This window comes from Tursiops truncatus, chromosome 18, assembly GCF_011762595.2.
Source record: "Tursiops truncatus isolate mTurTru1 chromosome 18, mTurTru1.mat.Y, whole genome shotgun sequence".
Classification (NCBI taxonomy): domain Eukaryota; kingdom Metazoa; phylum Chordata; class Mammalia; order Artiodactyla; family Delphinidae; genus Tursiops; species Tursiops truncatus.
In genome coordinates this window covers 21,191,486-21,218,864 of record NC_047051.1, presented here as the reverse complement: position 1 = coordinate 21,218,864, position 27,379 = coordinate 21,191,486, and the positions used below count along the sequence as shown (strand labels likewise).

Sequence of the window (27,379 nt, the reverse complement as noted above, 5' to 3'; positions counted from 1 at the left end):
AGAGAGGAAGGACAGAACTCCTGGGCCCCTCAGAGGACAGAGGTAGGATGTGCAGAGAAAGGAGAGGAATTGGAGAGAGTGAAGTTATGGCAGCTCAGGGAGGAGACGGCTGCAAGCAGGACAAAGAGTGGACCATAGCAAATACTGGAAAGACAGAGAGGCTTTATAAGATGCTGATTGAAAAGCATCATTTAATTTAGCTACAGAGATGTCCCTTGGGCCCCTTTTGGTGAGGGGGCTATTGATGAAGAGGGTGGAAGGAAGCCGCATTGCAATCTGAGAAGGAGGTGGGAAGTGTGGCAGGAGAGCCTGCGAGTATGAATGCCACAGGGTGGTTTTGGGGTGGGGAGGGTCCTGGAGGAGGGAGAGGGAATAAATGGAACAGGGCCCCCAGGGAGGTAGGAGATGAGCTCCAGCAACCCTGGAGGATGCTTACAGAGGCCACATTTCACCAGGTGCTTTGTCCTGAGAAAGGAAAGCCCTCCCATTATAATGTGAATGGGCAAATAGAACTCCGTGTGTTTTCATTGAGGATAAATATGAGGGGCTGAGCTATCACTTAGGTAACTAATAACTTGCACACATTTAACTGAACCCATATACACACACCACACACACACACATATACATATATTTTATTTTTTGTTCCACTGTGTGGCTTGTGGGAGCTTAGTTCCCCGACCAGGGATTGAACCTGGGCCCTTGGCATTGAAAGAGTGCCTAGTCCTAACCACTGGACTGCCAGGGAACTCCCAAGAACCCACCTTTTTTTTTTTTTAATTTTTATTTATTTATTTTTGGTTGTGTGTGGGCTTTCTCTAGTTGTGGCGAGCCGGGGCTACTCTTCATTGCGGTGCGTGGGCCTCTCATTGCGGTGGCCTCTCCTGCCGCGGAGCATGGGCTCCAGGTGCGCGGGCCTCAGCAGCCGTGGCACACAGGCTCAGCAGCTGCAGCCCGCGGGCTCCAGAGCGCAAGCTCAGCAGTCGTGGCTCACGGGCCGAGCCGCTCCGTGGCACGTGGGATCCTCCCGGACCAGGAATCGAACCCGTGTCACCTGCATTGGCAGGCCGACTCCCATCCACTGCGCCACCAGGGAAGTCCCAGAACCCACCTTTATAAAAAAAATTTTTTTAACTTTTTTCTTAAAATATTTTTAAATTAATTACTTATTTTTTTTAATTTAATTTTTATTTATTTTTGGCTGTGTTGGGTCTTTGTTGCTGTGCGTGGGGTTTCTCTAGTTGCAGCAAGCTGGGGCTACTCTTCATTGCAGTGCGTGGACTTCTCATCGCGGTGGCTTCTTTTTTTTTTTTTTGCGGTACGCGGGCGTCTCACTGTTGTGGCCTCTCCAGGCTCCGGACACGTAGGCTTAGCGGTCACGGCTCACGGGCCCAGCCGCTCCGCGGCATGTGGGATCTTCCCGGACCGGGGCACGAACCCGCGTCCCCTGCATCGGCAGGCGGACTCTCAACCACTGCGCCACCAGGGAAGTCCCTATTTATTATTTAGTTTGTTTATTTTTGGCTGCGTCGGGTCTTAGTTGCAGCATGCAGGATCTTCGTTGAGGCACGCTGGATCTTTCGTTGTGGCGCACGGGCTTCTCTCTAGTTGCAGCGTGCAGGCTCCAGGGCACGTGAGCTCTGTAGTTTGCAGCACACGGGCTCTAGTTGAGGTGCGAGAGCTCAGTAGTTGTGGCACTAGTGCTCTAGTTGAGGTGCGTGAGCTTAGTTGCCCCACAGCCTGTGGGATCTTAGTTCCCTGACCAGGGATCGAACCCACGTCCCCTGCATTGTAAGGCGGATTCTTTACCGCTGGATCACCAGGGGAGTCCTCCACCTATATTTTTGCTGGATTTTAAACTCTTAAGAAATCTGTCTTAGTGTAGTTTGATTGTGGAAGGCAGATACGTGATTACGTCTCCTGTGTGTGTCTTCTAGAGGATTTTAAGTGGTTTTTTAGATTTTTTTGTCCCTTTGCCCATTGGTTTGGCAGGATTGCTCCTGCGATGTTGCGCCAGGCTTCCTATGGCACCATCAAGATAGGCGCCTACCAGAGCTTGAAGCGGTTATTTGTCGAGCGCCCGGAAGGTGAGTGGGGAATTCTCTTTCCACTTACGGACAGGAGGTGGGTTGTTTGTCTTTTTGTTCAAGTGGTTTGGGATCGATTTTCTTATTTGTGTCTTTACTACTGTGGAGGAGAACTTTGGGTTGGGTGTAAAATCTAAATGAATTATACTTGCTTATATAAATAAGCAAGTTGGATATCAGCTGAATTTAGGGGGGCAACAGAGCTATCTTACAAATGTCTTAATGAGTTGTCCTTGTTTCCACAATGTCCAGACTAGAGGGTATGTTGTTGTAGTTCTAGCCCACTTAAAATTCTCTACAATCATAGGAATTATCACCTATTGTTCAGGAAAGCAGTGACTACATTTTCTTAGTATTAAGAGCTCTGAGTTCTGATGTTCTCTTGCTGGTTGATTATTCGACTTTGCTTTAATCCCTACAAGTTTCTGTCTTTTTTACAAAGAGATAAGCACTAGTCACTGTTCTATGAGCGCAGTGAGCCAGGAGCAAAGATGTTTGAAAAGTGCTTCAGTACATTTCAAATTAAATATGTGTGATGTGCTTTAAAATTTTATCTCCACCTTATCTCATAGGAGGGTATCTTTTATTCTCCTACCAGTTGGTGTACGACCTCGTCTTAATTACAGTGGTCTGTACTTACACACAAATGTGAATTATGGTTCACTTCCATGATGATTCCCATGGTTACTCTTGCGTGATAGTTCACATTCCTTTTTAGGTGTCAAGAAATTTTGCTGAGCAAAATCCCTTCAGCCAGCAAAATCCCTAATCCTTTGAAAATTACTTGATTCATTAAGCATGTATTTCTTTCGTCTCTTAAATGAACAAGTGATGTGTAAGTGAATTACACCTATACATGAGTTACTCATATGAAGAGTCCTGTACATACGAAGAATCAAATAACATGTCTTTGTTTGCAGATGAAACCCTGCTGATAAATGTGGTCTGTGGAATTCTCTCTGGAGTCATATCCTCAACCATTGCTAATCCAACTGATGTTTTGAAAGTAAGCAGTGCTATCTATGTTTTACAGGCATACGCCGCATTTTCTTATTGTAATCAACGTACAGATAATGAAAATCTGTGAATGTAACATATACTGTGTATGTGTGAATCTTTACAGTTTTAGTGCCGTGAAGACTCAGAAACATGCACTAGGTGGATTTCCCAGTGATACAGATAAGCTCACAAGTAGGACCCATTTTTGGAGACTTTGGAGGTTTTGGTGATTAACCAGAAAAAAGAAAATTAGGCTTAGATGCATTTGAATTTCATTTTTCATTGAAAATCTCCCTTGTTTTTATTGGTTCATTAAAATAGATGGGCTGTTGGGAATTTCCCGTTGGTCCAGTGGTTAGGACTTGGCACTTTCACTGCTGAGGGTGCGGGTTCAGTCCCTGGTCCGGGAACTAAGATCTCGAAAGCCACACGACGCAGCCAAAAAATGAAAACTAAAATAAAATAGATGGACTGCAAGCTTTACAGCAGTCTAGGCAGCTTGTTGGTGACCGTTTCTGAAGGCGTTACGTTTTCCACTAATTTGATTTCAGGAAATAGTAATGAAAATATTTACATAACTACAATTAGACATAACGCATTAGATGACCTTATCAACAATACCAGGGATACAGCCTCCTTAAATCCTTTTTGTAATAAGGCAAGGGACTAACTAATTAAAGAAAATCAAAATCAGGTGTGAGTTATTGGTCACACCCTCTGAAGATATTCCTTTCCTTCCCTCATTCTTTTTCTTTCCCCCATTATTTAAGCAGCATTCACTGTGCTTCTGCCTTGCACCAGTTGGTGTGCTATATGCTTAGAATCCAAAAGTGAGTCAGGCAAGGACCCCGCCTTCAGCTTTCAGTCTAACAGGAGATTCTGACAACATCAACATTGCATGCAGCAGGGTGTTGGGTGCACTACAGTTACACGCGGTGTGAATAGAAGGACCAGGCCCTTTTGCCCTGAGTTTACCCTGTGCTGGGGTAGAATTGCTAGAGAAGAATATCCGCACTCCTGTTAACCTCTTAAAGCTGTATCAGGGCTGTGGAAAGGCGGTTCCTGCATTTTGTTTTCTCACGTTAGCCTGGCAGTAACAGTTCTCTGTAGAATTAGAGGGTAATGCATGTGCTCCCTAAACCAAAATAAGGTACCAGTTTTTTAGTGAGAAGTCCCTTTTTATTCTTAAAAATGCAGAGCTACATCAAACATTATTTTTATGTTGGAATATTGGTCATGTGAATTCCATGGCAGTTGTGAAGTTCACTTGTAAGTTCCCGTGTAACAGAGTGTGAGGGACATCACACAGCCATCCTTTGGCCAGCACGTCTGTGTACCTTAGGGTTTGGCTGGTTGGAAATAATAGGGCTTGGAGTAACTAATTTAAGAAATGTGCTTACCAATGCTTAGTGCTGCCAGGTACACTGGATACTCATAAATTATGATAAATCTTTAGAATTAACCATGATATTCTCTCTTTCCTACTTAGTAACCTAGAGGGAGATATGCCATTTTCTTTCCTTTTTAAAAGACTATTTAAAAAAAATTTCTTTTTGACACTTAACGAGCTACTGCATGCAAGACTGGACTCTACTAGATGCTTTTTGTTGATTCTAAAGTGCCTAAGAACCAATCCTGATAAATTTAAACTAGCATTGTAGTAATAGTTATATGACAGTTTTTTTTCTTTTAATGATCACTAAACAACAAATTGAATTTTTTTTTTTTTTTAAGTCTGCATTTGTGGAGAAACATGCTAGTTTCTTTCTCACGTTAGTCTTTAATTTCTAGATTCGGATGCAAGCACAAAATAGCTCCCTTCAAGGAGGAATGATAGGCAACTTCATTCACATTTACCAGCAAGAGGGAACAAGAGGACTTTGGAAGGTAAGCTTCAAAAACAGACCCAACTGACTTAGTTCTTCCCATTTTTAAAAAAAGTTATTTTTCCTATTTTTATTATTTTATTTAATCCAAATGGTATAATGGAGTAAAGGAAGAAGAATGACATCTGCCCTTGCAGAGATCTTCTTCCTTAATTTTCTTAATCTGTAAAAGTGAAAATGTCATGATTTTACATAAGGAGGATGTCGTGATTTTAAAGTACCTTTCGAAAAATTCATATATAAGAAATTCTGTGAGGGTTGAATACTTGATTTGTTTGCTTTTTTCCCCCCTAAGTTCTTATGGAGAAGAGGTTATAGTTACATTGGATTTTTTGATCTGTATGGTTTCATGGCTCTTAAGTAAAGACTGTTAGGCAAGCGCTGGTATGGAATGCTGTTTCCTAGTATTCTAGGGACTGTCATCTCATAGATTAGACCCTAAAGGTCATCCAGTCCGATCCTCTCCATACATACAAGGAAACCGGAAGCTCTGAGAGGTGACTCGTCCTGGTCAAGGTCGTACAGTTAGTGCCAGAATCAGAATTAGACTTTGGGGCTTCTGACTTCTTACCGTCTGCATTTTTCTACTCTTTCACTCTACATTTCTACCTACCAGCAGGAAAATGTAAAAATTGGCCATAGTTTGTAGGGGAGACATATCTGACTTGTTATTATTGATATTTTTACCCAGGGCGTGTCCCTTACTGCTCAGAGGGCCGCTATTGTTGTTGGTGTGGAGCTGCCGGTCTACGACCTCACCAAGAAGCATCTTATTCTCTCGGGCTTGATGGGAGACACTGTGTATACCCATTTCCTGTATGTTTATGGATTTTAAAAAAATTAATATTTTAGGTATGCATGAGCTTAGGGTAGAACTTTGCTGCAAATTTATAGACATTTTAAAGAAAGTTTATTATAAAAGTATTATATTCTCATATTTGAAAAATTATAATACGGAAGTAAACCAGGAAAAAGTATGTCCTTACCCCTTTACGTAGGTAGCCATTGTTAACTGTTTGATTATGTACCTTCAGGTGTTTTCTATGCATATGCAAATATGTCTGCAAAAGTATATTACATGTGCTTTATTATACAGCTATGATCATGCTTGGCATTCTCTTGCTTGCTTTTTATTTTTATATTTTTTATTTTTCTGCTTTATTGAGGTATAATTGTCAAGTAGAATTGTAAGATACTTAAAGTGCACAATATGGTTAGATACACGTATGCATTATGAAATGATTACCCTCATCGAGTTAATTAACACATCCATCATTTTATATCTGTGTGAAAACATTTAAATTCTACTCTCGTAGCAAAATTAAATTGTATATAATACTGTGTTGTCAACCATAATCACCGTGTTATACATTAGATCCTCAGACCTTATTCATCTCATAACTGACATTTTTGTACGCTTTTACCAACTTCTTCCCAACCCCAAGCTCTGGTAGCCACTTTTTGACTCTCTGTTTCTATGACATTTGGCCGTTTCGGAGACTGTTCTGATTCTTATGTGCTAATGACATCTACTGGGTGGAGGCCAGCGAGCTGCTAAACATCTTACAGTGCGCAGGACAGACATCCACAACAAAGAGTTCTCTGTTCCAAAATGTTAGTAGTGCTGAAGTTGTGAAACCCTACTCTGTGTTAGTTGATACCAGGGCTGGTCTATGGTAGTCTTGTGACTGAAAGTTTAGTAGAACCCAGGGCCCTGGTGGGCATCACATTACAGTGAGGAAATTTTTTCTCTGATCTCTAAGAGCAATGTAGTTATGAGATGGCTAAAATTACTCTGATGCCTATTTGTAGGTGAATAGATAGATGCAATAGATCGTCCTTGGAGGACATTCCTTCCTGTTTCTATGATTCGTTGACATTCCAGAACCTCAAAACTATTCTTAGCCGAGGCTGGAATTTATAAGCCAGTATAAACAATGCTGGTGTTTAAGAAGTCTGTGCAGCTCTTTAGATAAGGGCCTCATTCTCATATATTCCATCTTGTTACCTGTTACTTTAACCTAGTTTGGGAGGAGGCTGTTTCCTGCCCTTGATAGTAGGGGCTGCAGCTCAGGGGTATTAAACTTCTTATTTTTCAAACGGTCTCTTCTTTATAGCTCAAGCTTCACCTGTGGGCTGGCGGGGGCCCTGGCCTCAAACCCTGTTGATGTGGTGAGAACACGTATGATGAATCAGAGAGTCCTTCGAGATGGCAGATGCCCTGGCTACACAGGTTCCCTGGATTGCTTGTTACAGGTGAGCGGGGATGTCCATCTGTACGCTGTTGTGAATGCCTTTCGTGGCTCATTGGCTTCCACGTTGCCTTCTGAAGAGTTTCTTTTCAGGATTTAAAAACACAAGGGTTTAGAGCCTGACGAACCTGTGATTCTGTCGTTTGTAATCGTGTGACTTTGGTCAAGGTACAGACTCTACACCTCGGTTTCCTCACAAGTGAAATGGGACAATAAATAATAGCACCTACATCACAGGATTATTATAAAAATCATTGAGATCATACCTACAAAATAGCACAGTGCCTGGAGTAATGTTAGGTAGAAACATCATATACATTTATAATAATAAGTATAGACATAATAATAAAACCTTGTTAGTATAATAATAAGGGACACTGGTGAAGTAAGCACATTTATTTAAGTTAGTCTTCAACATTCTAGTGGATTGCTTCAATCCGTGAAACAGGCCCCCAAATATATATTTGTATTTATATTTATTTAACCAACGGAGTATCTGAATTTTGAGGGCTAAAATAACTAAGACGAGTGATGCTCTAAAGTCTTGAGATGGTACAGAGTTTTTGCCACACAGGGGCTAATGTTTTAAATACAAAATCTAAATGAATATTTAGAAATGAAAGTTCATTTTTCTTATATCTCTGCTCTGCTGTGAAGCGTGAGAAAATAGTCATATTTCCTGTGATTGTAGTAGAACTGTGTCTCCTTCCAGAATGTATCACCTTCCTGTTGAGTCAAACTGGAATGAACATCCTTCATTCAGACATCTCTCAAAGGAACACATGAATCTTAACCTTAATTCTCAGTTTAAATAATTGGGCCTACTGTTCCTGCGTAGATGAAAGTTTGTGACTGTCTCCCCTGCTGGGTTGCCGGCAGCCAAAGATGAGGGACCACGTTTGTGGTTGCTGTTTACCGGCGTGATGCTGGCGCATCCCTAGACTTCAAATATTGCTTTAATGAAGCAAAGACACTTAATGTTATCTATCCAACAACATGAAATAGTGGTACTCTGAATTACGTCTTTACTGCCATTGCCTCCTTTTTTTATCTCTGACCTGCTGTAAGCCCACATGGCAAGGAGGCAATAGACTCTAGTTGGAATTAAATCTCATTTCTTATCCAACTGCTGTTTGCTTTGGGTGTGGGATAGTTTGGTACAGAGCCTTTGTCTTCACCTATGCAGAAACCTTTAAAGAAAGAAGAGAGGCAGTGGGCAATGATTTCTTAGATAGTCCTTCCAAATAGAATTTTGTTTTTAAGAAAAATGTATCAGTTCAGTCTGGCTACTAATTATTAATGCATATTTGACATAATTGGAAAGTTGGACGTTAACTTTTTTCCCCCCTCCCTTATAACAGACATGGAAGAATGAAGGGTTTTTTGCTCTATATAAAGGGTTTTGGCCAAATTGGTTGAGACTTGGTCCTTGGAATATTATTGTATCCTTTTCTGTTGGAGTAGATCTGAAAAAAGATACAGCTGAAGAATGTTGTTTATATAAACTGTCACGTTATTAATTAGAATTTAGAAGTAGGTTCTTATTCTGTGCCTCTGATTCAAGAAATAACTATTCAGTTTCTTTTTCAGGAGGTATAAAGTCTCTGCTAGGCACTGTGAAACGTGGCTTAATGGTGGTGATATTGAAAGGCAATGGTAGCAATAAAAACTTTTCTTTAGACTCTGCTCTAGGAGCTGAGAGTGCTTATGATTTCCGAGAGAGGAGAGACAAGGATTTATTTACTTGTTTATTTTTTCAGTCCCTAGCCACCCTTGGGAAGGATGTGGCTTGGCAGCCGTGTTCTAGAATGCTTATTTCAGAGAGCGCCTAAGGACAGACAGGAATCAGCCCCAGAATTACTTGGCTGACTAGCACTTTTCCCTCTATGCCAAAGTGGGAGGCAGGAAGGAAGAGACAGTTCATTAGAAATGAAAGGACAGAATTATAAAGGAGGGGATGTCAGTTTGCACCATCCTTGTTTATCTGCGCCTCCCTCCCAGGCAAGCTTGCCTACTGGCAGCCCTAGAGGAGAACTCCCCGAGGTTGCTCTTTCTCTTTCTCACAGAATTTACTGTTCTGTGAAGTCTTCCTAAAAGTCAGAAAAGCTAGCAGTGTGGATGTAATCTTAGAAGCTTTTGGAGCTGATGCAGGGGATTTATGTGTCTCCGTTGTGGTCTGTCTCTTCCAAGCTGATCTTGGGAAGGTTAATGGGGAGATCTCTTGGGGTGGTTGAGGGTGGAGCCCCTCGTGTTTAATCATGTCCATGGCATGTGGTCTGCCCAGAAATATTTGTTAGGAGGTGTGCTATTCGTGGGTCTGTTTTGATGCGTTAGGGTTAAGATGGCATAAAATGTCAGCCTTAACTAATACCTGCAGTTCTTTGTGACATATGAGCAGTTGAAGAAATTGGATTTGTGACAAGTCAAGACTGCATGAGACATCCCGCTGAAAATGCTCACGTCTGAAATAGCGAAGCTTCCTGTCTTTCCCACTGCTTCTCACTGCTTGGCCCGCCACAGATTCTGAGGTGTGAGCAACAGGTGAAGACTGGGTTAGCTCGGATTGCTGTGTCCTGGCATTGGACGCTCTGCACCAGATGTTTAATGGCATAGACTGTAACATCCAGACAGTAGTCCTTACCATTCAAGTGCCCTTCGACATCAAAGATAACATGAAATGCATGTTTCTTGCTAAAGAAAACTTGCATGAAGATCAGGAACTGTGGACTGATTCCCTCAGGGGAGAATAACTCCTGATGCATCTCAGCTCATAGCTGAGACTCCCAGACTGTTTGAAAGAAGCTCTTCGGAACCATGGAATGAATAGAGCCTCCAAGAGGGTGTTATTGTTCCTGAACTTCTGGGGGGGCTTTGGCTTCGTGTCTGCTGAAGAAATTCACACATGGAGGCCTGGTATACCCCAGGTATAAACAGTGCAGGATATAGATCCCTGGAATATTGCACTGCTTTCTAATTTCCAATTTTGGCAGGACCTTTCACTTATAATAAGTGATTTTTAAGCCTTTGACCACTTGACCTTTGTGAGGAATTGTTACAAAGCATTAATATCTAAACTCATGATGGTGTGATAGGTTGGCTTGGAAGGTGGCAAAGTCTGTGCTGGTGGGAGGTGTTATTAATCTACTTGGGTTCTGTCTTAAGTAATGTTTGTAATTTGCTCTGTGATTTTAGCAAAGTTTCTATTTCCCAATCTGTAAAATGGGGATAATAACATCTATTGATATTGAGGGTCAGGTGAAGAAGATAGTAGCTGCTACTACTTGACTTGTAGGATTAGTGTGTTTACATCATGCTGTCATACAGCCATCATCCCAGAATAAATGGTCCATGTGTATGGAAGAGAGTCATTTTATCATGGGCTTCTCCTGAGTGAGATCGTTTGTTAAAAGCCTTGTGCAAGAAAGAGGTTAAGGTTTTATTACATTTTCTGTAGCAAAATGTTGCAAGTGAATCAAAGAGTTGATTTTTTTTCCCAGATTTCCCGGGTTTTACTTTAGTTCTGGTCACATTTGTCAAAATACTTCCTGTCTTGGACTTCCTAATCAGTTTGGAATGAAAATACTTGCTTGAAATTCGAAAGGTGTTTTTTTGTGTGTGTGCCTGTTTATCTGGAGTCTGATAAGAGGTATATAATGTCTTCCTTCTTCTAAAGACAGGATATCATTCTTCTTTTTCATCTTCATCTTATTCTTTTCAAAATAAAAAGTGATTCTCAGAGCCCCACGATCTTTACCCTTCTAGAAGACAGCCCCAGGAAAGGGACGATATTGAATATTTACTTGGGTACCTTCGGTTCCACCCTTTGAGAGTAACATTAAATACATACTCCCTGTGGCCTCCAGGACAGACACCTCTGCAGTATATGCAGGTTCCCAGTGGGTCCAGCCCCTGGGCTGCTTCCTCCCTTGAAGCAGGATGGAAGGCACGCATGTTTTTCTTGGGGATTGGGCAGTTTTGCTCCCAGTCACCTTGACCTTGCCTTCTTTGAAAAAGATTTTGTGAAGCAGAATTTTAGTTCCAAAAGTAAGAGCTAAGTCAAGAAAGGAGGAGGTCAGAAGGGCAGGTAGGTGTTGATTGCTTCAAGGCTCAGATGGAAGCCCAGTTCTCCCTGACCAGTTCTGGACATGACTCTGGAGAGCTGAGCCTGTTCAGGCCTCGCCCCTCGTACTGAACCATATCTTCAGAGAGCAGATTATTCTTCTTCTTACTAAAACATTCCATTGATATGGTAAGGGCTTTCTATAGAAAGCCTTTTTCACTTTTGAATTCCTTGAGTTTAAAGGATGACTTTTTATGAGCCACTCTTTTTTTTTTTTAACGTAGAAAACATGTTAAGTGTACATATAATTCCTAAAACAGTAGAAGCAAGTTCATTTTGAAGACAATGTAAAGATTGAATGTCATGCAATATTGATTATATCACTTTATTCAAAAATGTACATGTTCATACCAGGATGAAAGGAAAGCCAAACCTCACTGTAAAAGGTAAGTGTGTGTTTGTTTGTTTTTTTATAAATTTATTAATTTTATTTATTTAGTTTTGGCTGTGTTGAGTCTTCGTTGCTGCGCGCGGGCTTTCTCTAGTTGTGGTGAGCGGGGCCTACTGTTCATTGTGGTGCTCAGGCTTTTCATTGCGGCAGCTTCTCTTGTTGTGGAGCACGGGCTCTAGGTGCGCGGGCTTCAATAGTTGTGGCACGCAGGCTCAGTAGTTGTGGCTCGCGGGCTCTAGAGCTCAGGCTCAGTAGTTGTGGCACACGGGCTTAGTTGCTCCGCAGCATGTGGGATCTTCCCGGACCAGGGCTCGAACCCGTGTCCCCTGCATTGGCAGGCGGATTCTTAACCACTGCACCACCAGGGAAGCCTAGTAAGCATGTATTTAAGACGAAAATATAGTATTTCTTCAGTGCAGGTTTATTAAATACCTTATAGAACAGAGTCTTAACTTGTTTTGATTTTTTTTCTGCTTCTTGAAAGAGTAATCCAGTTGTTGAAGCTTCTAACCAAGAAAGAAACTTGAAGAACTGGGAGACTTGGTCCCCTTGTTTCCAGGGCCGTGACTACAAGTCACCCATCCCCTTGGGTATCGCTACATGTGGCAAAGGGATTTTTAGCTTTGAAAACCAAAATGACGAAAGTGGATTTTTTTGTTTGCTTGTGGGTTTGTGTAATCATTGATGCTAAGTGTTGGCGGATTGTTATATAAAAAATGGCTTCTTTTCTCCGTATTTATTCATGTACTAGAAATAGTGTATATTATATAAAGGCTATAAAAGTTTTCATAAGCCTTTATATTTTGAGCTCTTTATATAAACATTGTTGGAATATGTGGCATAAACTGGTTTCAGTATTTAATAAACTGGAGTGATATATAATAGTAAAAAATGCTCCGTGGTTATTTCAGATGAATAGAAACGTTTAAACAGAGATAAGCGGCAAAGCGTCCAGGAGGCTGGAGTAGAAATAGGATTCGTGAAAGTGGCCACAGACATTCCTCTCTGCTTAGAGAAGTTGTTGGGATCATCTTACTAATTGCCTAGAGACCTGTGTGACCTCCCAGTCTATGAAACACTCTGCACCTCAGTAGAGGCCAGTGAATTCGGTTCGTGGGCTTGCTGGGCAAGGCACCTTGTAGATTCAGAACACCAGTGGTACGCCATCAGTGCCTTGAAATTTCAGGACCCCTCAGTCCTTCTTCTAGCATCTGGTGTTGGCTAGAGGCGGAGCCGGGATCCTTGGTTAACTGTGGGCCAGGCAGAGATACCTCTGGTTGGTATAAAACAGCCAGTGAATGAAATGCAAACCTGGTTCATTATTTTTTTTATTTGAAAATGTTTTCAAGGTTCCTGTCTTAATGTTTGAGTTAAAACACAGTGGTCTATTGAAAAAACAGAATTGGCAAAAAGAGGGAGCCTTAAATGCCTGGAGAACTCATGTCCCACTGGATTAGCGCACCTGTTAGAAGCATTAGGCATGAAATCCAGGCTACTTTTTTTTTTTTTTGGCCACGTTGGGTCTTTGCTGCTTCGCATGGGCTTTCTCTAGTTGCGGCGAGCGGGGGCTACTCTTCATTGAGGTGCGTGGGCTTCTCATTGCGGTGGCTTCTCTTGTTGCGGAGCATGGGCTCTAGGTGCGTGGGCTTCAGTAGTTGTGGCACGCGGGCTCAGTAGTTGTGGCTCGAGGGTTGTAGAGCGCAGGTTCAGTAGTTGTGGTGCACAGGCTTAGTTGCTCCACGGCATGTGGGATCTTCCCGGACCAGGGATCGAACCCGTGTCCCCTGCGTTGGCAGGCAGATTCTTAACCATTGCGCCCCCAGGGAAGTCCCAGGCTATTTAATTTTAAATGGACAGCTGAGAAAAACTGATGGTAAAGTTTTGATAGATTACAAGTATCTCCAGCCTGCAGCAAAGCATGGGACTATAAGACAAAGGCATGGATAAATCTGTTTATTGAAAGCTTGATGCAAATCATGTAACCAAGAGCAAAAAACTGGAAACTCCCTATGTCTATATGTCCCTTGCTGAAATAATAATCTATACAGTGGCTTATCACATGGCTCATGAGAAGAATGAGTTACGTCTCAGCCTGCTGACCTGGGAAGATGTCCATGATATGCTATTACGTAGGGAAAAGTTGAGATGCAAACTTCTTGGTGTATCATGAACGCAACTCTTAGGGAAAAAAAAGCATAAACTTATGTAAGGAGGGAATGGATATAAAGGTTGTGTATTAGGGTTCTCCAGGGAAAAACAGATCAGTGGGCTGAGTGTGTGTGCCCACACATGATTCATTTTACGGAACAGACTTATGTGATTGTGGAGGCTGGCAAGTCTAAAATCTGTAGGGCAGTTGGGCCAGCAGACTGGAAACTCAGGCAGGTGTTTGTCTTTGTTGTTTTTTGGGCTGTGCCGCATGGCTGGTGGGACTTTTAGTCCCGCCCCCCGCAACCAGGGAGCGAACCCAGGCCACGGTAGTGAAAGTTCTGACAACTGGACCGCCAGGGAATTCCCTCTCTTTTAGTCTTGACTCAGAATTCCTTCTCTGGGAAATCAGTTTTTCCCTCCTAAGATCTTTAACTGATTGAATGAGGCACACGCATATTATGGAGTGTAATCTTAAAAGTCAGCTGATGGTAGATGTTATTCAGGGCTACCAATACCTTCATGGCAACACCTAGACCTGTGTTTGCCATACAATTGGGCACTGTGGCCGGGTCAGATTGACACAAAATTTTGCCATCACAGGATAGAAAATTATTAATATTTTCTTTATGCATAATTGTATTGGTTGGTTTGAAAACTGATATTCTGCTGTTGAAAACAAAATCTTAAAAAGGACTAGCTTGGAATATAGATGTCCAAGTGACATCTAAGTGAAGGGAATTGGGGGGAAAGTGAGAGTTGCAGTATATATAATATTCTACTTATATTTTAACTATACTGTGTTTCTAAAAGTATACTAAATGTCAAACATAAAATTGAGCTGAAAGTTTAAATGGGAAACTTTTGCTGTTTATTTCAGTTTTTAACTACTTCTTTAGTTCCTCAATGAACTTAATACTTCTATAATTAAGAAGTTTTTTAACTTTTTGTTTTTTTTTGACAGTGAGGAGAAACCTCTAGAAGAGTGGTGTATCATGTGGAATACATACTTAGCCTCCGAACTCCTGGAGTATTTTATATAATTATTAATCTCCCTCTTACATACTGATTTTCAAATTATGTTTGTTTTCATTGCGTCATGTGGTAGAGTGACAACTACATTTTCATTTAAGAGGTTTTGCTTCATCAATTATAATCTTGCAAATATAATTCTGAAACACCCCACAATTCTTTACGGAAAGAGAAGCTGACTAAATATAAGCTGTTACCTCTGTCCACTGAATGTATGTGTGAGAGTTCCAATGATTCTAGACTTAAAAGGAGTCTGCATCTTACAGTTAATGCCTGGGTTACGAACATCCAAAAACTGTTTTATCTTGAATTGCATCACTATTTAATCTCTTTTTTTGGCCTGTGCAGCATGCGGAATCTTAGCTCCCCGACCAGGGATCGAACCCGTGCCCCCTGCAGTGGAAGTGCAGAGTCCTAACCACTGGACCGCCAGGGAATTCCTTCATCACTTTTTTAATTTGCTGCACTGTTTTGTGCTTTTTTAGCATAATAATTTGCGCAGAGTAGATAATACCAAAAATACTTGCCGTGTTAAATGGAAGCAACTTACTAAGATTTGCTCATTACTTCTGGGATTCTTATGTAATAAATGTGACCTTAAGGTCACCAAGGAGTCTGAGAATTGGGTTGAGATCACTGCATGTAGTATTTCCTACTGACTGCTTTATTTACCCAGTTTCTCTTATGACACTCAAAATCTCTGTCAGCTAGTGTTCAGTTCAGGCTGATATTAATTTTTTTAAAATTGTGGTAAGATATTCATTTAAAAATTTACCATTTTAACCATTTTTAAGTGTACAGTTTTGTGACATTAAGTGCACCACCATCCATCCCCATAACTTTTCATCTTGTGGGACTGAACTCTATATCCATTAAATAAGAAGTCCCCGTTTTCTCTCCTCCTCCCAGCCCCTGGCAACTCCCATTCTACTTTCAGTCTCTAGGATGTCCTCAGGGTTCATCCATGTTTTAGCGTATTGCGGAATTTCCTTTTATTTAAGGCTGAATAATAATTCTGTTATACCTTTATGCCACAGTTTGCTTATTCATTCATCCGTTGGTGGACACTTGGGCTGTTTGCATGTTTTAGCTGTTGTAAATAATGCTGCTGTAAATATGAGTGTATGAATATCTCTTTGAGACTCTGCTTTCAGTCCTTTTGATCATATACCCAGAAGTGGAATTGCTGGGTCATACGGTAATTCTATTTTTAATTTTTTGAGGAGCTGCATACTGTTTTCCACACCGATTGTACTGGTTTACATTCTCACCAGTGGTGCGTAAGGGTTCCACTTCTACATCCTTGCTAACACTTGTTTGCTATTTGATAGTAACCATCCTAATGGATGTGAGGTGGTATCGCATTGTAGTTCTGATTTGCATTTCCCTAATAATTAGTGATGTTGAGCATCTTTTGCTGTTCTTATTGGCCATTTGTATATCTTCTATGCAGAAATGTCTACTCAAGTTCTTTACTTGTTATTTTAAATTTATTATTAACCCCTCTAGTCATTTCGTTTTTTTAATATTTCTTTTTTTTTTTTGGCTGCGTCGGGTCTTAGTTGCGGCAGGCAGGATCTTCGTTGTGGTGCTTGGGCTCCTCGTTGCAGCACGTGGGCTTCTCTCTAGTTGTGGCGCATGGGCTCCAGAGCGTGGGGGCTCTCTTGTGGCCCACGTGCTCAGTAGTTGTGGCACTCGGGCTTAGTTTTCCTGAGGCATGTGGGATCTTAGCTCCCCAACCAGGGATCGAACCCACATACCCTGCATTGGAAGGTGGACTCTTAACGCCTGGACCACCAGGGAAGTCCTGTTAGGAGAGTTTTAAATTACTGATTCAATCTCCTTACTAGTAATAGGTCTATTCAGATTTTCTATTTCTTCCTGACTTAGTCTTGGTAGGTTTTCTGTTTCTAGGAATTTGTCCATTTCATCTAGATTATCCAATTTGCTGATGTACCATTATTCATAGTAGTCTCTTATAATCATTTTTATTTCTGTAGAATTGGTAGTAATGTCCCTATTTTCATTTTTGATTTTAGTAATTTTAGTCCTCTGTTTCTTTTCTTAGTTCATCTAGCTAAAGGTTTGTGAATTTCGTTAATCTTTTCAAAGAACCAAGTTTTGGTTTCATTTATTTTCTCCATTCTCTATTTAATCTATCTCTGCTCTAATCTTTATTATTTCCTTCATTCTGCTAGCTTTGGGTTTAGTTCGTTCTTCTTTTTCTAGTTGCTTAAGTTGTAAAGTTGTGTTTCACTTTCATTTATCTCTAAGAATTTCTAATTTCCCTTGTGCCTTCTTTGGTACGTTGGTTGTTTAAGAGGCAAGGCTAGGAAATCAAGTCACCAGAGCCTAGTGCAAGTTGCAGTTGTGGAGGAGGGGCCATTGGGCTGGAACTGTGATCATAGAAGGACACAGCTATGGCCAGTGACACAGCAGAGAAACAGGGAGAGCATGAAAAAATACCCTGTTCTCTCTCCCTCTCCAATTTCCTGCCGCTATTTTCACTGAATAATCCAACTGGAAAATAGAAAGTAAAGAGACCTGAGTAATCCAATCCACATTCAAGGAGCCATCACCCCAAAGCATAGAGCAGGGTGTAGATATAGTAACTTGGGGGGGGTAATGGAGACTCACCACCTTGACCATGGTCATAGATTCAAGACTTCCAGCCCTGGTAGTACAGAGGTACTGTTTGAAGTCTGAGTGGTCAGATTTTCTTTCCCTCCCAGTTATTTTCCAGTGACACTCCTAACTGGAGCTGGCACACTGCAGCAGTCCACTCCTGGTTGGTACCTATATATTGTTCAGAACCATCTATAAACGAGGCTAAGTTTTTTCTTCCTCTGTCAGCTGGCCATAGGGAAATCCCAGTGATGCCATAGGTGTGGTTTGAGGGCAAGGCAGTGATGCAGGAGAACTACCTGCCGTGGGAGCCTGAGCCCCGTACTCATGCCTTTAGGAACGGCTCATGCTTGATGCTGTCTGTCTATCCCACACCACTTCCATTTGCTGCCAGACACCCTGACCCCTCTCTGGGCATTTTATTTCAATTCAAGTAAACCTCAAGCCCTGTGGATTTTATCTTAATATCTCTTCTGTTCATCCTCCTTGCACCATCTCCATTAACACTCCTGAGTTCAGGCCTTCTAGATGCTGAAACAGCCTCCACTCTATGTCCACACCTCTGGTCCGGCCTGTCAATACACACGTCATCCTATCAAGGACCTTTCTGCAGCCAATCTGACAGTGTCCTCACTACCCAGTCTCCTCAGTGTAGAGGCCAGCCTCCTTAGCATGGCGCCCAGGGGTTTCCTGGTCTCGTCACTACTCACTTCTTTGGCTTCCTGTCTCATCACCTGTCCACCTGCAACTCCAAATTCCAGCCATATTGTAAAATTTTTGACTTCCTAAAAATGTGGTATATTCTCACTTCTAGGCCTTAGCTCACCTGTTTCCCTCTGGCTTAAAAGTGTTTCTCCTTCTTTGCCCTATTTTCCTTCAGATGCCAATTCATTCAAAATACACTTATTGAGCATTGACTATATGCCAGACACTGTGCTTAGAGGTTCCTTCCTCTAGGACACCTACCCTGATCTTCCAAGAATGGATTCAGTGTTTTTCTTCTGTGCTTTCTGTAATATGTAATTATGCTTATTCCAGTGGGACTGCACCTCAAATCGTAATATACTTTCCAGCATTTGTCGGCTTGTCTTACTAGATTGTAAGCTTCTTGAAGGCACGAAATGTTCTTATTTAGTTTTGAAGACTCAGACCAGCACACCACATGGCACCTAGTAAGTACACACCAAAGATTTCGATAAGTGGATGAGCTAATGAATAAATGGGTAATTGGTTATGTTTTGATATCCCTAATGCTATGTTGGCTACATGCCAACAACATAAAAATATATAGGAATAATTAATATATGCCATCATTATAAGTAACACATACTCATTTAAAAATATATAAAAACAAAAATACCAGTAAAATTTAAACAATTTAAAATCACTGTCTTAGTAGGCCATGAAACAAATTTACCATAGTTCTGTATGTAAATTGCTTATAAATGTTTGTTAGTAGCCTATGATGAACAGCTTTCTGCATAAAGCTTTTTTATTTTTTTTAACTTAATTTATTTTGTGTGTGTGTGTGTGTGTGTGTGTGTACTCATGATTTATTGAGGGTGGGAAGGAAGGAAGGGAGGAAGGGAGGGAAGGAAGCAAGATAGGGATGGAGAAGTTGCTGCACGGGAATGTGGTGTTAAGTTCTGCTTTCAACCTGATCTGGAGGGGAGCTCTGGAGGGTAAGCTGAACTGCAGAGTCTGAAGCTTTTTAAAAAAAATATTTAAGGGCTTCCCTGGTGGCGCAGTGGTTGAGAGTCCGCCTGCCGATGCAGGGAACACGGGCTCGTGCCCCGGTCCGGGAGGATCCCACATGCTGTGGAGCGGCTGGGCCCGTGAGTCATGGCCGCTGAGCCTGCGCGTCCGGAGCCTGTGCTCTGCAACGGGAGAGGCCACAACAGTGAGAGGCCCGTGTACCACCACCAAAAAAAAAAAAAATATATATATATATATATATATATTTAAGATTATCATTTTTGAAAGAATCCCAAAGAAGAAGTAAAAAAATGAATATTATAAAGCTAATGATGTTTCCAAAGATGTTTTACCAATGTTGCTAGTGTTTATTTTTATCACCGTAATGTAATAATGCTTTTTATTCCATTTCTTTTCATTTTCTTACTAGCAAAAATGCAGTTCATAGCTTTTTGAGGTTGAAATCTTCACAGGTAATTATGCCTTTCTTCAAAATATGCCTTGATTCAAAATATCCTAAATTGTAAGCTGAGGGACCATTTGTCTGATCTAAGGAAGCAATTCTTCTGTTACGAAATAGAGCCCAACGTACTATTTAAATAAATTGTCAAGATTTAAAGTGATTTATGCAGTTCACTGATGTGTGAATGAGAAATTGATACAGTAAGTAAGCAAGGAAGTAATTTGAAAAGGGAAACATCTTCAAATACTTGATGAAACTATAAAAACCAACACCAGGAGCAGTGATTCTGGTAATAAGTTGGAGGATCGGACATGAAGAAATTCAGCAATTTCAAATTATCATGCTCTGAAAATTCAGGAGTGAGTTGCAGACATGCAGGTGGCATAAGAATTTTTCTCTTTTAAATCATTTCATTTTGGGACTTCATTGTAAGCAATGAAGTGAAATGGAGCATGATGGGAGAAGCCTGATGTTTTATCTTTCCTCCTCATCGATGCTATGATTTAGTGTTTTGGCGCTTGAACCACTCCTGCCTTACAGTAGAACAGAACCTATCAAAGCTTCAAGCCTTTTCCTCTTAGAGGCATTCCTTCAAGCCTGTAATGCTCACCCTCGGGGCTCATGCTTGCTAAAATGCCCTATTACAGAAAAGCACTAATGGGTTTAAATGTCCATCTTCATGTGACTCCCTTTCATAATATTAGTGTAAAGGAGAAAGAGAAAGTCTTGTCAGGAATCCTGGTTCCGATGACATGTCTGCCCTTTACTAACCATTATCCTGAACAGGTCACAAACCTTCCTGGGATTCAGTTCTTCACTCATTAAATAAAGATAATAGTAATAATATTCACCAACTTCCTCCTGAGTTAAAACTGAGTGGGACTGACTGAGGTGAGACTTGAAGTACGCACTGGAAGGAGGTCTTGGGATCCCGATCTCCATCTCCTCCGCTTTCTCCTTCCATCCCTGACCTGGAACATCCTTGCCTCTTGTCCCTTAGGGTATTTTTTCCACAGGCCTATTCTTTTTTTTTTTTTAAATATTTATTATTTATTTGTTTATTTTTGCTGGTCTTAGTTGCGGCACGTGGGGTCTTCATTGTGGCATGCGGGATCTTTTACTTGCAGCATGCGGACTTCTTAGTTGCGGCATGCATGTGGGATCTAGTTCCCTGACCAGGGATTGAACCCAGGCCCCCTGCACTGGGAGCTCGGAGTCTTACCCACTGGACCACCAGAGAAGTCCCTCACAGGCCTATGCTAAGACATTAATAGATGAAGTCTTAAGAAGCAAAGTTATGGCTCTGGGGACATTTACAGAAGGTAATAGGGAAGTTTCACGACTATCTTTCTATGCCTTTAGGGTAGCAGGATATAATGTGCGGCATTTCTAAAACCAGAGCCTGTGGACAGTTTTTTAAGTATGTATTTTCATTTCATATACTTAAACATATATATATATATATTTTTTTTCTGAATCATCGACATGATTGTCTTAGGATTGCCACGTGATTTCACCTTCACCCCACCACCCTCCTGATGTGTGTATTTAGACTATTTTAATTAAGCTATTAAAGAAGAACAGGGATTGATCTATATGCAAATGGTATGTACAAGCCCATTATAGGCAAAATGATGTTAGGGATACAGCCTGAGTGAAGGCTTCCTGGTGATTCGAATGTCAGGGGATTGAGCGTGTTACCGGTGTAACATAAGCGCGTGAACCCCAAAGCAGCTGTGTGGTAGCAGTCAGCACCATCTTCGTGCTGCCAACAGCAATTTCGTTTTCCAGCAAGACAGTATCATCCACCTCGTTAATTTGAATATTGGTTTTATACTTCTAGTGATATGTAACTTATAAATCCATTTTAATGTAAACATACAAAGCTTAGGTCAAGTTTTCTTTTTATACTTGAGCAACATAATATATTTACATCAACATTGGGGATCTGCAGTTTTTGTTTTTTTTTTTTGCTGTACGCAGGCCTCTCACTGTTGTGGCCTCTCCCGTTGCGGAGCACAGGCTCCGGACGCGCAGGCTCAGCGGCCATGGCTCACGGGCCCAGCCGCTCCACGGCATGTGGGATCTTCCCGGACCGGGGCACGAACCCGTGTCCCCTGCATCAGCAGGCGGACTCTCAACCGCTGCGCCACCAGGGAAGCCCGATCTACAGTTTTTTAAAAGGGCTTTGTGCATTACTCAACTTGGGAGAACCCTGGGGTCGTACAAAGAGCCTCAGCCCCAGAAGTCAGCTTGTCTAAGTTCTAGTCCTAACTTTAACATTAACCACCTGTAGGACTTTGGACTGGTCATCTCGTCATCTCCTCTCTGTATGCCTCAGTTTGCTCATCTGCGGAATGAAAGGTTTGATTATATGATCTTTAGATTCTTTGCCAGTTCTGAATTCTCTTCTTAAAAGGTCAAAGAGCCCTTATTTGGGAACACAGCCAGCCACTGGTTTGTGCTATTTGTTCCCTGGGGATAAAGCCTGAAGTCACTGTGACCCTAGCTGGAGACTGTCAAGATCACCACAAAGCTGCTTCTAGCTGCTCTGACCCCATGGAAGAGTAGAAAGGGGTCTCCTTAACTGTTGTTGGCTCAGACACAAGGCACACGCTTTGGATGTCCCTGCTGTATGACAGCGATTCCTTATGGGGCCTGGGGAAGGTGGTGTGTCATCAGAATCAGGGCTTCTCAATCCAGCGAACTTCCATCTGGAGCCCCACCCCACCTGAGAACCAGGTGGAAATAGACCCCTGGAGCTGCTGGCAGTGGATCCAATCATCTGGGATGTGGCACAGAAAAATGGTTGGAAAGCAGCTGAGGAAGTTGTCCTTGGAACGTGCTTGATGTTTTTTAAAGATCCGCACAGGCAGAGGTACAGCTGCACTCAAGTCCTAGAGACTTTGGAAGATCAGGCTGCAGAATTCCAGAGGGATTAAAATCTAAACTACTTGAACGTTTCTCCTAACTCTCTCCCTCTTCTCCTCCCCACTCTCTTCCTCTCCAGTACCTTACTGAGCACCCACCCTGTGTCATTCTAGGGCTTTCACACAGATCATCTTGTGCTATCCTCACCACACGTCCAAAGGGCAAGTACTTTTATTATTTTATTCAGTGCCCATTTTCACATCAGGACACTGAGGCACAGAGTTTCTAGTTGCCCATGTTCACCTGGGGAAGGTAGGCAGGGTACACACCCTTGGGTGGTTGGGCTCCGGGGCCGGGCTGTTAAACACTGTTGTCAGCACCAACACGAGGATAGGCAAAGGCTGGTGAGCACCCTGGACCGCTGACCCTGGGGCCGGCCTCATGGATATGAACAATTCAGCCCAACCATCACTTGTGGAACGAATAAACCAAAGCCCTAGGCCAGGGTGCTGACGGCTGTCTGCGTTCTCCAGCGGGGAGCCGGGTCACGGCTGCCTGGGGTCTGCCTTCTGCGACAGGGACAGGAGTGACCCCAAGCAGCCTGTTCCCAGGTAGGTGGGGCCCGAGTCGCAGCTCCGGCCCGGAAAGGACGGGCTCTGTGGGGCTGTTGCGGTGTTGTGGTGAGCTGGCCACAGGCCCACTAGCACCTGGCGCCCGCCCATCATCAGCGGCCCCAGTGTCCTCCCGGAGCCGCCAACCCACAAATGCTCACACTCGGGGAAGGGCGGCGGGAGGGAGGCTAGGACCCAAGGCCACAGAAACCATGGCAGCCCTGGTCCTGTGGCTCACATCCCAGTAAGGAAGTGAGAGAAATGGAAGGAAAAAGGTCAGAACATTGTTTTCTCCTCCTTCCCCTGTTGAAAGCTGTCGGTTGGATTCAACAAAATGCCAGCCACACCTGATAAAAACCTGCAAGTGAAAATTTTAAAATGCAGGATCTAGGTTATTCCGGGGGAATGCCCATTATGCCATGACATAATCGTGAAAGCTATTTAATTTGAAAAAGAAGAGAGATGTTTTTGCTTTTTGGTGGTTTTGTTTTTATTCATCAAAAACAAAACACCCCTAATATACCAGACTGTTAGTTTTAAAACAGAAGTCTGGAAACGCTGTCTTCCCCCCAGGATACCTCCAAAGGTGACAAATACCTCCTCTCCCTTCATCCCAGCCAAGAGGAGAAGGAAGGAGGGGGGAACCTACTTCGGGAGGAGGGGGGAACCACTTCAGACCTTGTGTCAGTGTGTGTTTATCTTAGATTTACTGCTAGTACATGTTCATTTACATGTTCTGTAAGTGTAACCTTCTGGTTCCTGGCAGGGGTTCGCAAGCTGAATGAGCACCAGGTAGGGAATTAATACCAGCAGAGGCCAGTGGAGTGGTTTCCAACACTTGGTCAATCCCCTGAAGTCCTCTGTGCCTCTAGCTTTCCTTTCTTTCCTCTACAGTTGGCCCAGCTGTTGCTCAGTTTCCAGGCTCCTGTGATGTTTACACTCATGTTCTTTTTTTTTTAATTTTTATTTATTTATTTATTTATTTATGGCTGTGTTGGGTCTTCGTTTCTGTGCGAGGGCTTTCTCTAGTTGCGGCGAGCGGGGGCACTCTTCATCGCGGTGCACGGGCCTCTCACTGTCGCGGCCTCTCTTGTTGCAGAGCAGAAGCTCCAGACGTGCAGGCTCAGTAGTGTGGCTCACGGGCCCAGTTGCTCCACGGCATGTGGGATCCTCCCAGACCAGGGCTCGAACCCGTGTTCCCTGCATTGGCAGGCAGATTCTCAACCACTGCGCCACCAGGGAAGCCCTAAACTCATGTTCTTAATGTCAGCAGACAGTCACAAATCCCTGTCAGGAAAGCATTCCTCTACCCTTTTCTGAAAGGCTCCTCAAACTATTGCAAGATTATCTATCTATCCTCACAAGATACATTTTTTAATATATCCCACAAGCAGACTTTTCTGTTTATGACAGGTCTGCAATAATAGTTGCACATACGTTGTAAAACACTATGCATTCTTAACGTAACATTAAAACACAAATTAGGGAATTCCCTGGTGGTCCAGTGATGGGGACTCCGTACTTTCACTGCCGAGGGTACAGGTTCAGTCCCTTGTCGGGGAACTAAGATCCTGCAATCCAGGCAGCACAGCCTGAAAAAAAAAAAAGCTGCCCATTCTTAACTACTCCCCGCATTAAGAAGAGTCAATCCTTCCCCTTGAATCTGGCCTGACTATAGTGACTCGCTTGGTGGAGTGCAGCAGAAATGACCTTCTGTGACTTCTGATGCAAGGGCAGAAGTGGGAACCATCTCTTCGAGCCCTGAGCCACATCCAAATACTCTGAGGTCTTCACACTTAAGAGACCCAGTGGACCAGCTCTGAGACTTCATGAGGATGCAGAGATGCACAGCCAGACCCCAGCTGTCCAGCCTGCAGCCATTTGTGTTTCCCCAGCTGTGGCTCCAGATATGGTGAGCAGGGAGGAGTCTTTTCTGATGTGCCCTCTAGAAATTCCTGACCTGCAAGATTATGAAAGATAAGAACAAAGTGGTGGTTCGTTTAGGGCATGATTTTGGGGTTAGTTTGTTAGGTAGTAATAAATAATAGAAACTAAACGATTTCCCCATTGAAAAACATTTAGGTTGTGTCCACTTTTTCTCCATTGCAAACTATCCTGTGCAGGTACTACTATTTTTTTTAATATGTAAATTTCTCTAGGATAGATTCTCAGGTACAGAATTGCTGGATCAAAGAGCTATCCTCTCTCCATTTCTCTAGCCTGTGTTTTTGGGGTTTTTTTTAACATCTTTATTGGAGTATAATTGCTTTACAATGGTGTGTTAGTTTATGCTTTATAACAAAGTGAATCAGCTATACATATACATATGTCCCCATATCTCTTCCCTCTTGCGTCTCCCTCCCTCGCACCCTCCCTATCCCACCCCTCTAGGTGGTCACAAACCACCGAGCTGATCTCCCTGTGTCTAGCCTGTGATTTGATAGGTGTTGGCAAGTTTCCCTCTAGAAAGAGTGTAGAAAAGTGGTCTTTTCCTTCACCTTCCCAAATGTTTTTGATGTCTCACTTCATCATCCTGTGTTTCATTTGCTTAAATCTAAATGGGAGAATAACCTGCCTTACAGGGTTTCAATCAAGAGATCAAGAGGGAAATCTGAATAACACCTTACAAACAAAATGTCATCTACTATGATATGGGACCTTGATCACTTGGGGATGAGACTCCTCTGACCTCATCTTCGTCCTTTTCCCGAGATAGCCTATGTAATCCTGTCTGCTCATTTCTCTCTCTCTCTCTTTTTTCATGCACACACGATATGAATACATGTGTGCCTTATATGTACATGCATATGTACAGATACATGCTATATGAGTGTTTACTATATCAACTTGAACATTTCTAAGGGAACACTTATAAATACTTGAATCAAATAAATAATATTGTTAAAAATGACAGTAGAGGGAGTTCCCTGGTGGTCTAGTGGTTAGAATTTGGCGCTTTCACCACCGTGACCCAGGTTCAATCCCTGGTCGAGGAACTGAGAATCCTTGAAGCCGTGAGGTGCGGTCAAAAAAAAATTACAGTAGAAAATTAAAGCTGCAGTTGTATTTGTCATGACATCTAGTGCTTCTGGGAATAAGCTAATCACCAGCTGGAAACAGGAAGAAATTTGACTTGTAATACAGAGTATAAAAGTGGATCCATTGTAGGAAATTTGTACTACTTCTGGGGATGGGGCACACTAGATAGTATTTGTCCATACAGAAAAGAGCCCTAGAGTCTGAAGCAGAGTTCAGCATATTGTATACTACCCTTTCCACTGTATTTTGAGCAACAAGTGCATCGTTTAAATATATATACTTCTGTGCTAGTGTTCTGCAATGAAAACACCCCAGTAACACTGCACTTACTGCTTCATTGCTGTTGTCTCTCCCCCACCCTGCAGGGCCAGCTGGTGACTGCTGGATCTTTGCTGACCTCCCTTAGCTCCAGTTCTTCAATTCAGGAATAGTCCAGGCATTATTGTGTTGAATATCTACCCTTCTCTCCCTTCATTTGCCCTCACAGCAGCTGATTAGACATTCAGCCTTGTCCCAAATCTTTTCTGAGTGCCATGACCTACACTGCATCCCTTTAGCATCATGAATCACCAGTTGGTAAAAATATTTTAAGAAATTAAACATAATGTTTAGAAGAAAGTAGCATGATTATAGGTTTAGGAATATCTGCAGTAGAAGCACATTTGTGAGAGAAGATGCTTATATTTGGCCCTTGAAGGATGATATTTCGTGAAGAATTATCATCACAAAACTCAACAGGATAAACTTCATTTCTGAGATTTTTGGAATCAGCCTGGCCTGAAAAGGAGGAAGTGTGTTTTAGGTATACCAATTAAAACAAACAAACACCCTTATGCTTAGATGCAAAACTCATTGAAAAAAAAAGAGAAAAGGAAGAAAATAATTATTAGTAATTCTAACCATCTATGAATATTTTGGAAGTGTTTCCTTTGGTCAATAGGATGATACACTGTTTCATTCTTCTTAATTATATCATTTCTCCAAGGAGATAAATACTTTCTACAACATGAGAATTTTAACTCTTGACTTTGAGATAATTTTAGACTTTAGAAAAGCTGTAAAAGTATTACAGAATTCAGATATGCCCTTCATCCAGCTTCCCCTCATGTTATCATCTTACATAACTATATCATGTACAACAATCAAAACTGGGAAATTAA

At 42.2% G+C, this 27,379-nt stretch overlaps 1 protein-coding gene across 7 annotated transcripts in view; it reads left to right on the top strand.

The window, feature by feature from the left end:
- Positions 1 to 27,379, top strand: part of SLC25A30 (solute carrier family 25 member 30) — a 43,985-nt gene that overhangs the window by 15,521 nt on the left and 1,085 nt on the right. Inside the window, exons 4-11 of one of the 7 annotated variants that reach the window (XM_019936532.2) lie at positions 1,993 to 2,087; positions 3,008 to 3,093; positions 4,878 to 4,973; positions 5,664 to 5,788; positions 7,090 to 7,228; positions 8,586 to 8,666; positions 9,602 to 11,730; positions 14,848 to 15,117. In XM_019936532.2, coding sequence (XP_019792091.1) covers positions 1,993 to 2,087; positions 3,008 to 3,093; positions 4,878 to 4,973; positions 5,664 to 5,788; positions 7,090 to 7,228; positions 8,586 to 8,666; positions 9,602 to 9,643 — 664 coding nt within the window. In that variant the 3' untranslated portion in view covers positions 9,644 to 11,730; positions 14,848 to 15,117. Of the gene's footprint in view, positions 1 to 1,992; positions 2,088 to 3,007; positions 3,094 to 4,877; positions 4,974 to 5,663; positions 5,789 to 7,089; positions 7,229 to 8,585; positions 8,667 to 9,601; positions 11,731 to 14,847; positions 15,118 to 19,665; positions 19,852 to 27,379 lie in introns of those variants that run through there. The other 6 variants (XM_073795216.1, XM_073795215.1, XM_019936534.3 and 3 more) reach the window with 6 other exon arrangements.